Below are 12,410 nucleotides of genomic sequence, written 5' to 3' on the forward strand. Positions count from 1 at the left end.
TACGTTTTGATCCCAGTTCAAACTACGAAGGGCAAAAAGAAGAAATTTTTTTTTGTACCGACTCAATACGGTCAATATGCACTTAATATTGAGGACTCCAAAACAAAATAGGACGGACAAGGGAGGTAAATGACTACCCTGAGGCACACCAGATGTCGCGTAGATCAATTTTGAAGCAGTGATCTTGAATATAACCCTCTGAGTCCTACCATTCAAATAAATTGAAGTTAAAATTAATAGATTACATGGAAACCCATGCTGATTTAATTTGAATAAGAGAAGAGAGTGGTTGACAGAGTCAAAGCCTTACTAAAATCTGTATATATAACGTCAGTCTGCATTTTTTTAAATCTGTGTATATAAGGTCAGTCTGTATTTTTTCTTAAATCCATTTATTAGAATAGATGACAATTCAAGAAGGTTGGTGGTGGTCGATCTTCGCTTAACAAAACCATGCTGACACGGTGATATTAGCGAGGAACATAAATGTTGCAAATGAGAAGTAATTTAGTAACTTAGAAATACCTCTATAATTCTATAATTCTGGGCATAAAAGAGTCCTTTCAGATAGTAGGAAAAACTGATGATGAAATAGACAAATTAAAAAGTTTAAAAATCGGTTTACATATGGTTGACGCACAAAACTTAAACACACACCCGGGGAGTCCATCTGGACCGGGAGAATAAGTTGGCGTTGTTGTTGCTAAGTCTCTTAAGAGAGAACTTTCCGTAATTGCAGGGGTAAAAATACAATTTGCCCTATTTAAGGGATTATGGTAGTTAGAATTTGACCAAGCAGCCGAACTATAAGTAGTTTGGAATAACTCGGCAAATAAATCAGCAATTTCAGAATCCATCGATGCCTCCATTGAGTTAAAACGTACCGATGAAGGCAATGCCGACGACATACGCTTGGCATTAACAAAGTTATAAAACTGCTTCGGATCATTTGAAAATTAAAATTTACATAGACTTAAATACATAGAATAGCAATGACTACTGAGAACATTAAAATCCGATCGAGCCACCACATATTTTGAAAAATCAGATGGCTTACCCGATTTTTTATACTTTTTGTAAGTGTTTGTTTTAAGGTTTTTAAGTCTTTGAAGCGAATTGGAAAACCAAGGAGACCTGATTAGCTTTGAAGGAAGCCTATCAGGAACGCATTCATTAAAAAAGTATTAGTAGTAGTAGTAAATTGTACAAGTCTGTCCAATTATATTGAGAAATCATATCGTTAAGTTTATTATAGTCATGTTTTCGAAAACATCTCATTTTAGTTGGAGAAACTAAAGGAGAGAGGGTATCAACGCATGGGAGGCAGGTTGTCAATTCCATTGTTGGATGATATCGGTCTTCAGGTACAACAAGAGCGTCAATTCTTGATATTGTGACTTCAGACGGGTCTGAAACAAACACAAGATCTAATTGTCTATTTAATGAATTCCGTATAAAGCTTATTTGCTGTAACGATAATTCTAAAATGCCATCTACAAAATCATGGACGGAAAAGGGTATAGCGACAAGTGAGTCAGTAGGAGGAGACCAAGAAATATCAGGGAGATTAAAGTCACCCAAAACAATTAAAAGGTCTCTGTTAGAAAGAAGGGATAGAACAGATTTTATCGCAGACAGATGGTGCTCATAAATTATTAAATCAGAGCCAGGTGGAATATAGGAACATGTAACAAAAATATATAAGGATTGCAAGGAAACTTTCACACTAACAAATTAAATTTCGTTATGGGTACCATAGTACATTTTTTCAGATGTTAGGCTAGTGGTAACGGCAATCAGCACACCGCCTCCAATACGTGAGGAGCGATCGGTCCTATAGGCATTAAAGTTATTTGACAGAACTTCAGAGTCAGATATCTCTGGTTTCAGCCAAGTTTCCGTAAAAGCCAAAATATCTGCAGTAAATGCAGAGGAGTCAGCATAAAGCTTGGGTAGCTTCATATTTAGTCCCCTAACATTTTGATAAGCCAAAAATAAACTTTTTAGTTTTTTGGCGCAGTGGAAAACATCGATGATGTTTTCAATCGTCTATTTTTAAAAAAATATATTGAAACATGGGCTGAAACCATGGACATTGTTTAAAACACCATTAATTAAAAAAGACCAACTGCATAAAAAAAAAAAGTTTTTCCCAGTCGGAGTTGAACTCCGACCTTCCATTCCCGCGGTTGAGCGACTACACCCCTGACCTACAGCCCATTAGCACCTCGCGTTTGACAAATGCGACATTGAGCCCTTATTGCAGCAGACCACACGAAATGATACACCCATACAACCAAAGAGCTTTACACGGATGACGCACACTAGCAAGATCGAAAATCCACACCAAAAATTTTGCCGTACATTCCGTTGTATGGCCGTTACTCATCTTGTAGTTTATATTATCTTTGGTTATACCATTTAATTCTTTCAGTAGTTTATTGTACAAATATTTCATTCTGGGCGAATCTGTGATTTTGTTACCAAAAGATTTAGTGATGATATTGATTTCCGTTAAATTAATTCTTAGACAGTAATGTTCATACACTACCGGTACTTGAACTGGAATGCTTGAGAAGAGTAAATAGCCAAGGTCGGAATCTGAGTTGGTTATTTGAATTTTTTGAGCGTGACCCGTTTTCAATAATAGAAACAACATCATTGTACAGAAGGTTCCTGTCGGAGTTCAACGACATTAGTTATCTTATGTTTCTTAAATTGTGTTTTGCAGTATTTGGTTTCCCTGCATCGATTAGTAAATTTGTAATGGTCTTCGTCTATTTTTTCTACATTTTTATTTGCTGTAATGGATTTTCTAATTTTCCTTTTTGAATTTGTCCTTTTCTGTATCCATTGTCAATGTTAAATTCCTGTCGATCTTCATTTAATTTATCTATTTTCCTTTCGGTGTATGAACAAACACTCTAAAATAGGTAGAGGCTGCAAATTACTCTAGTGTAGGTGGTATTAATAATTTCTCTGTATGTATTGTATGTATTTGAATAATTTCAAAATCTACATCGCTCTCATTATAAATGGTAATGTTTCTATGAATAAAATGAATAAGTAAAACCTGTTTGGCCTTTTCGAATGTCATTACATTACATTGAATTGTGGTAATGGAGTTACCGAATATTGTTGAATTCTCTACTTTATTTTTATCGGATTTAATGAAAACAAGGAAGAACGCTATAGTCGAGTGCCTCGACTATCAGATACCCGTTACTCAGCTAAAGGAACCAAAGGGAAATGGAGATAAGCAAGCAGCAAGGCAAGATTGAAATGCGCCACCTACCGGCGGTAGACAGATTTAAGCGTTATGGGCGTTAGGGTGGGCGTGGCAAATATTTTTTTGGGTCAATCGATAGGTATAGACGAGACTAATACAGTTCAGTTAAAATGTTCTATCTAGCATGAAAATTGTGGGCGCCACAGGTTTGTGCGGTTTGTGGGCGTTAGAGTGGGCGTGGCATATTCGCGTAACAAACTTGCGCTGCGCACAAGGCTAAATCTGAGATCCCAATTCTCTATCTTAGATAGTTTCCGAGATATCCACGTTCATATTTACGATTTTTTGAAGTTTTTGGGCGTAAAAGTGGGCGTGGCAAATTTTTTTTTATCAATCGATAGGTATTGATGAGAACAACGCATTTCAGTTAAAATTTTTATTCTAGCATCAAAACTGTAGGAGCCACAGTTTTGGGCGGTTTGTGGGCGTTAGAGTGGGCGTGGCACTCTACTGAAACAAACTTGCGCTGCGTAAGAAGCTCAGGAATCTGCACGCCAAATCTCAATAGCCTAGCTCTCATAGTTTCCGAGAGTTCAGCGTTCATCCGGACAGACGGACATGGCTAGATCGACTCGGCTAGTGATCCTGATCAAGAATATATATACTTTATGGGGTCGGAAACGCTTCCTTCTGCCTGTTACATACTTTCCGACGAATCTAGTATACCCTTTTACTCTACGAGTAACGGGTATAATTATTTGTTTCTTGAAATGGTTTATTGGTATTTCTGTTAAATGAATAAGGTTACTATTGTCTTCTTCTGCACTATGTTGAGTAACTTCACTATGATGATTTTCTTCAATTTGAATTTTTGGTAATGCATCAGCAACTGAATTTTCCTTCCCTTTAATACGGTCGATTTTAAATTGGTATTCGTTTAATTTAGCTCTCCACCTTTGTAACTTGGTGTTTTGACTTAAACACTTGGCATTCGGTTATTTTAAGGTATGCAACCATCTAAGACGTTGATGGTCATTAGCAATGAGAAAATGTCGTCCTAGTAAATAATGTCGAAAAGTTTTAGTGTTCCAAACTATGGCGAGTAATTCCTTTTCGATAGCACTGTGATTTAAAGGATATAGGATGGCCATTTTGAGAAAGCACGGCTCCAGGGGCTAAATTACTGGCACCTGTGGTTAAAGTGAATTTTGTTTTTCGAAATCGGGTAATTGGAGAATTGGTTCTCTAATTATTAAAGCTTTAAGTTTTTTGAATGCTTCTATGGAGTCGAGATTTTGTGTATCTGTGTTTCCTCCTTTTTTTAAACATTTGGTCATTGGTTTTGCTTTGTCTGCGTAGTTTGGGATAAATTTACGATAATAGCCTGTTAATCCAAGGAATGATCTGATCTCTTTTACTTTTGTTGGGATTGGATATGAAACTATGGCTTTAACTTTAAGGGGGTTTGGATTTATGCCATTAGGGGTTACGATGTGACCAAGAAAGCTAGCTTCTTTTTTTAAGAATTCACATTTGTCTAACTGCAATTTTAAATTGGCTTCTGCAAGTTTGAAAAAACTAGTTGTAATGCATTTAAGTGTTCGGTAAGGGATGTGGAAAAAATTATAATATCATCTAAATACACTAAACAGTGTTTGTTGAGCAACGGTCGAAGGATATTATTCATGCACCATTGAAAAGAAGCGGGTGCATTTTTAAGGCCAAATGGCATTCGGAGATATTCGTTATGACCGCTGTTGGTGGAAAATGCAGTTTTCTGGGTCCATTTCTATTTGATGAAATCCCTTTGCCAAATCGATAGTAGTAAAATATTGGAATTTCCTATAATCAATTACTACTCTATACTTCATTTTACCAGAAGCATCAGTTTTTTTTGAGTACTACCCAGGTAGGAATATTGTATGGTGAATTACTTTCTCTAATTAATCCCTGACTAAGCATTTCTTGCACTTGGTTTTCGACTTCAATATTGTGCGCTTGAGCAAGTGGGTACTGTTTTGAATAAATTGTGGAACTATGTGTTTTATTTAGTACGTGTTTTGTAGCATTTGTAAATGATAGATTGTCTCCTTCTTCATATTGAAGATTTTGGAATTTACTTAATAAACCTTTCAACCTTGTAACGTCCTCCTGATTCAAGTGATCTAATCGAAATAATTCAAAATACATTTTTTTTATTGATTCCTGAGCTGATTTTTTAATTGGTTCTGGTGCCTTTTGAATATACAAATTTTGGTTTTTTTTCTGATATTAAAGTAATTAACTTGTATATTTTATCAAAAAGGGATACAGTGCTGTTTTTGTAATTTATAATTGATTGTGCATTTTTCAACAATTTTCGGCCAATCAGTATATAGTAATTATTAGAAAAACTGTGTACATAAAATGGTTCATTTGTCTTAAAAATACTATTGCTGGGTAACATAATCAAGTTGTTCAATGTAATAGGACCATTTGATGTCAAAACTTCACATTTATTATTTTGAATGGGAAGACGAAATATATTTTTATTGATCATATTTATTGTGGATCCTGTGTCTATAAGGCATTTGTATGTGCAACCTTTGTATGCTATTTCTATGTACTGGTGTTGTCCGGGGCTGCTAACCGAAAATTTTCGTTTGGTTCTGAGCTATTTTGATTTTCTTCTTTTGCATTTTGGATGGATTGTATCTGTTGTTGCCCTTCATTAATCAACATAGTATTGATTGTGGTCATAATACTGTTGTTCATAATAATAAGGTTTGCATTTTTATTACGGATTTCTAGATTTTTATTTAATTCAAAATTAATATGTTCTTCATATATTCCCTCATTTTGTGCGTATCTTTATGAGCCAAAATAGTGAATAATTGTATTGGTAATTTTCTGATCCGTATTTTAATCTTTGATCGCCTGTACATAAATAAGAAAATCTTGTTGGTTACCTTCCAGATGCAATTTCAAATTCAGTAGTTGACGTCGTGTTTCCGCTTCTTCGCAGAATGCTCTCAGATTTCCCTTATAAGGTGTCTCCCCGAAGTTCTCCAGTAGTTTTTAGTTCGGTGTTTGCGCTTTTAATTCTGCAATTAGTCTCGATTTAAGGGTAGGCCAGTCTTCGATGCTCGGAAGGCCCAATAATCGTGAATCTAAGTTTCTTTCAATGGCTCCAAGTAAAATCCTCTAATGACGCACATCATCATTAGTTTGGTAGAGTGAAATTACATAGTCCACTCTGCTGATGAAGGTGTAGAGGGTTTCTTTATCACCCTTAAATGGCATGATGTCTTTTAGTTGCCGACGACCCTTCAGCAAGGTTGTTGTCGTTTAGCGCCACGATTTGGGGAGCGGCTATATTTGGTTGCTCCATTGTTATTGTAAAGTTGTGATTTCATTGTTACAGTAAAAATAAAAGTTTTGTTTTAGTGTTTGTTTAACTTAGTTTTTTTTTAATTGTACATGTTATTATTTTTATTTTTGTAACTGCTAGTTGCCTTTTGACTTATTGTGTTTTTTAGTTTTGTTTTTAATCTTCCACTTTTTGTTGGAAAACCGAATTGGAATTATATTCCAAGTTGAGGGTTGAAGGGTCGCATAATTATTAATCGAGAACTGAATTATAAAATTTTATTTATTTTCCACTCGACGTTATTTTTTTTCGAATACTATTTGTATCCTACCGACTGCGCTAGTAAAATGTTTATTATTTGAATGAGTCGAACTAATGACCCGTCAGTTGACTAAGGACAACGCTATGGAGAATAAATTAAGGAAGATTTAGTTTAACGTCTTTATTCGATTGATCTCAGCTTAAGACTAATTTCTTGTGACAAAAATCGTTCTTGTGCTACCCTTTGTTTACAAAAGTTTGGGATATTGATTGTACATAAGTTTGGGATCGAGTCTCCCGCTTGGGATATTGATTTTATACAATATTTTTGAGAGTAAGAGTGCTACTCAGGGTGCGTCAATTAGTGATTTATGTTATTAAAAAACCGCATTGCCTGCTCCGGATGTGGATTGTTTACATTAATTCAGCGTGGGATCGCCTACGCTGCATATTCTTATATCTTGGTACATAACTGAATATGTGAATATGTCACTATATATATATATATTTCAATAAAGACTTATTTAGACTTTAGACTTTAGACACAACGATCGTGTGCATTGGGAAGGGGAAGTGGGTGGGGAAGTGGGAGGGGAAGTGGAACGATAAAGTAGAAATGATAAAATGCTAAGAAGGGAGAAATGAAGATGGTAAAGGAGGATGGAGAATATTCTAGAAAATTAAAAAGTGTTTCAGAATCGACTACCGGTATAAAAAGTGTTTCAAAATCGACTTCCGGTATAACAATGTGCCAAAACCGGTATAAAAAGCGTGCCAGAATCGACTTCCGGTATAAAAATAGAACCTACATACAAAACCGGGCCAGAACCGACATAAAAAAAAACCGTACCAGAACCGACATAAAAAACCGTGCCAGAACCGACTACTACTACTACTATTTATACCCGTTACTCGTATAGTAAAAGGGTATACTAGATTCGTCGGAAAGTATGTAACAGGCAGAAGGAAGCGTTTCCGACCCCATAAAGTATATATATTCTTGATCACCGTCTGTCCGTCTGTCCGTATGAACGCTGAGATCTCGGAAACTATAATAGCTACAGTACTGGGATTAGGCATGCAGATTCCTGAGATTCCTGCGCAGCGCAAGTTTGTTTCAGCAGAGTGCCACGCCCACTCTAACGCACACAAACCGCCCAAAAAAAACGGTGGCTCCTACAGATTTGATGCTAGAATAAATATTTTGACTGAAATGTATTGTTCTCGTCAATACCTATCGATTGACCCAAAAAAAAAATTTGCCACGCCCACTTTAACGCCCATAAACTTCAAAAAATAGTAAATATGAACGTGGATATTTTGGATACTATCAAAGATATAGAATATGGATCTCAGATTTAGATTCCGTAGCCTTGTACGCAGCGCATGTTTGTTACGCGAATATGCCACGCCCACTCTAACGCCCACAAACCGCCCAAGCCTATGGCGCCCACAATTTTCATGCTAGATACAACATTTTAACTGAAATGTATTGGTCTCGTTAATACCTTGCCACGCCCACTCTAACGCCCATAACGCTTAAATCTGTCGTCCACCCACATATCCATATATAGAGATCACGGGTAGGTGGCGCATTTCAATCTCGCTTTGCTGCTTGCATATATCCATTTCCCTTTGGTCCCTTAAGCTGAGTAACGGGTATCTGATAGTCGAGGTACTTGACTATAGCGTTCTTCCTTGTTATACCCTTGCAGAGGGTATATTGATTTCAGTCAGAAGTTTGCAACGCAGTGAAGGAGACGTTTCCGACCCCATAAAGTATATATATTCTTGATCAGCATGACTAGACGAGTCGATCTAGCCATGTCCGTCTGTCCGTCTGTCCGTCCGTTTCTACGCAAACTAGTCTCTCAGTTTTAAAGCTATCGGGCTGAAACTTTGCCAAAAGTCTTATATCTTTTGCAGGTAGTATATAAGTCGGAACCAGCCGGATCGGACAACTATATCTTATAGCTCCCATAGGAATTTTTTAAATTATATCCTTGGTGTTTTTTAACATATAACCTCCTACGCTTGGAAATACCATTTTTTAATTATTAATTAATTTTATTAAAATTGGACGAATATATCATACAGCTGCCATAGGAAAGATCGGAAAATTGGTAGGAAAATAATATGAAACAAATTATAGCTTCGGTGCTTTTAAACATATAACCTCCTACGCTTGGAAATAAAATTTTTCAATTAGTTCTGAATTTGGAATTTAATTTTATCAAAATCGGACGACTATATCATATAGCTGCCATTGGAACGATCGGAAAATTGGTGGGAAAATAATATGAAACAAATTATAGCTTCGATGTTTTTTGACATATTATCTATTGGGACTATTGGCAATATCATTTTTTGTATTTTTAAATGTAATAATTATAACTGCAAGGGTATACAAACTTCGGCTTGCCGAAGTTAACTTTCTTTCTTGTTTTTTATTTATTTTCTAAAAACCGGAATGCTCTGTATATGCATTGCTCCGATAGAAACGACCTGCAAGGGTACATAAACTTCGGCTTGACGAAGATATCCTTCTTTCTTGTTATACCAGTTACTCGTAGAGTAAAAGGGTATACTAGATTCGTCGGAAAGTATGTACCAGGTAGAAGGAAGCGTTTCCGAACCCATAAAGTATATATATTCTTGATAAGGATAATTAGCCGAGTCGCAGCGCTAGTTTATTTCAGCAGGGTGCCACGCCCACAAACGACTATAACACCCAAATTTTTTTATATTTTGTAAAAATTCAAATGAGATTTAATAGGACCATTTGATGTCAAAACTTCACATTTATTATTTTGAATGGGAAGACGAAATATATTTTTATTGATCATATTTATTGTGGATCCTGTGTCTATAAGGCATTTGTATGTGCAACCTTTGTATGCTATTTCTATGTACTGGTGTTGTCCGGGGCTGCTAACCGAAAATTTTCGTTTGGTTCTGAGCTATTTTGATTTTCTTCTTTTGCATTTTGGATGGATTGTATCTGTTGTTGCCCTTCATTAATCAACATAGTATTGATTGTGGTCATAATACTGTTGTTCATAATAATAAGGTTTGCATTTTTATTACGGATTTCTAGATTTTTATTTAATTCAAAATTAATATGTTCTTCATATATTCCCTCATTTTGTGCGTATCTTTATGAGCCAAAATAGTGAATAATTGTATTGGTAATTTTCTGATCCGTATTTTAATCTTTGATCGCCTGTACATAAATAAGAAAATCTTGTTGGTTACCTTCCAGATGCAATTTCAAATTCAGTAGTTGACGTCGTGTTTCCGCTTCTTCGCAGAATGCTCTCAGATTTCCCTTATAAGGTGTCTCCCCGAAGTTCTCCAGTAGTTTTTAGTTCGGTGTTTGCGCTTTTAATTCTGCAATTAGTCTCGATTTAAGGGTAGGCCAGTCTTCGATGCTCGGAAGGCCCAATAATCGTGAATCTAAGTTTCTTTCAATGGCTCCAAGTAAAATCCTCTAATGACGCACATCATCATTAGTTTGGTAGAGTGAAATTACATAGTCCACTCTGCTGATGAAGGTGTAGAGGGTTTCTTTATCACCCTTAAATGGCATGATGTCTTTTAGTTGCCGACGACCCTTCAGCAAGGTTGTTGTCGTTTAGCGCCACGATTTGGGGAGCGGCTATATTTGGTTGCTCCATTGTTATTGTAAAGTTGTGATTTCATTGTTACAGTAAAAATAAAAGTTTTGTTTTAGTGTTTGTTTAACTTAGTTTTTTTTTAATTGTACATGTTATTATTTTTATTTTTGTAACTGCTAGTTGCCTTTTGACTTATTGTGTTTTTTAGTTTTGTTTTTAATCTTCCACTTTTTGTTGGAAAACCGAATTGGAATTATATTCCAAGTTGAGGGTTGAAGGGTCGCATAATTATTAATCGAGAACTGAATTATAAAATTTTATTTATTTTCCACTCGACGTTATTTTTTTTCGAATACTATTTGTATCCTACCGACTGCGCTAGTAAAATGTTTATTATTTGAATGAGTCGAACTAATGACCCGTCAGTTGACTAAGGACAACGCTATGGAGAATAAATTAAGGAAGATTTAGTTTAACGTCTTTATTCGATTGATCTCAGCTTAAGACTAATTTCTTGTGACAAAAATCGTTCTTGTGCTACCCTTTGTTTACAAAAGTTTGGGATATTGATTGTACATAAGTTTGGGATCGAGTCTCCCGCTTGGGATATTGATTTTATACAATATTTTTGAGAGTAAGAGTGCTACTCAGGGTGCGTCAATTAGTGATTTATGTTATTAAAAAACCGCATTGCCTGCTCCGGATGTGGATTGTTTACATTAATTCAGCGTGGGATCGCCTACGCTGCATATTCTTATATCTTGGTACATAACTGAATATGTGAATATGTCACTATATATATATATATTTCAATAAAGACTTATTTAGACTTTAGACTTTAGAGATAAAATGATAGAGATAAATGATAAATGAGATTTAGTTCTTATCAATTAATGCATCATGTCACATAGGAAGGGGGTGGGGTAGGGAGATAAGATAAAGTTTCTTAAGCAGTGGTGTCCACACACAAACAATAATACGTAAGACTTGCATTTGTGTGCGTAAATGTAAGGCGCTTGCCAAAGCCACATGACCGTTTACAGGTCGGTGTCGCGGCAGAGAGCCGGCAGAGGACTACCAGACTCGCAAGTCAGGCCAGTGGGCACCACTGTTTAAAGTAAAGGTTCATCCTAATTCGATCCGATTATCCGATTTTTACAAACTCTCATATACAATTTTATAAAATGGGGGTGAGGGTATGGCCTTAAAAGTTGTACTAAAAAAGCAGCCCTAATGACATAGTCTGAAATACCTAAGCATGTACATATACAACAGTATTAAATTGTTATTTTTTAAAATTTTTTTTTAGATTTGCATTTTCTTGAGTGTCTGCAGTTATCCCGCATCGCGGGATGTCACTTAAATCCCCTGCGATACTGTCTAGCCTCAGTGGCCACAGCATTCGCTGATGTTTCGAGAACTTACCAGCTGGCCTACTGTTATACAGTTTTGCATAGTAGCCCTCGGCGTAAACTACCCATTGTTTCCGTCCGTGGAAAATGTAAGACCGAGGAAAAGCTTGAAACGTTATTCCCCTTCAACCACTATGTGCTAAAGCTGTAAGTATTCATCATATAATTCCTTATATGCCAATATACAAAAGTCCTTATTCATTTTAAGATCGAAGAAGTATATTGAGGCCAACTTCATAGTTCACCAATGCAAAGGCACGGATAATTGTGTGTGTGGCTCTACCAATAAGTCCCTTTCTACACCACCAGATGACGAGGAGGACGATTTCATTATATCGGACATGCTAAAGCATTTGGAAATGTCTACGAAGCAATAGTTTGACAAAAACGGTACCCTTTCATCTTCACCGTCTTCCGCGACTTACCATTTAACTTATTTAAGAAATGTGATGAAGTTATGGACTCTAAGTTACCTTTACCAGTGAAAAAACAGTTTCAACGAATTTATTTGTCTTTAAAAAACATACGTGTAATTAATAAAC

At 36.0% G+C, this 12,410-nt stretch overlaps 1 protein-coding gene across 1 annotated transcript; it reads left to right on the forward strand.

Annotated features, from left to right (window-relative positions):
* Positions 1 to 11,765: 11,765 nt before the first annotated feature.
* LOC119562569 (RNA polymerase I-specific transcription initiation factor RRN3-like) lies at positions 11,766 to 12,410 on the forward strand (the record flags this gene model as incomplete). The annotated part of the gene is made up of 2 exons (XM_037875783.1): positions 11,766 to 12,015; positions 12,077 to 12,410. Coding segments are annotated over 2 exons (419 nt in total), but the record flags the coding sequence as incomplete, so codon positions are not given.

This window comes from Drosophila subpulchrella, unplaced genomic scaffold (genome assembly GCF_014743375.2).
Source record: "Drosophila subpulchrella strain 33 F10 #4 breed RU33 unplaced genomic scaffold, RU_Dsub_v1.1 Primary Assembly Seq63, whole genome shotgun sequence".
NCBI classification, from domain to species: domain Eukaryota; kingdom Metazoa; phylum Arthropoda; class Insecta; order Diptera; family Drosophilidae; genus Drosophila; species Drosophila subpulchrella.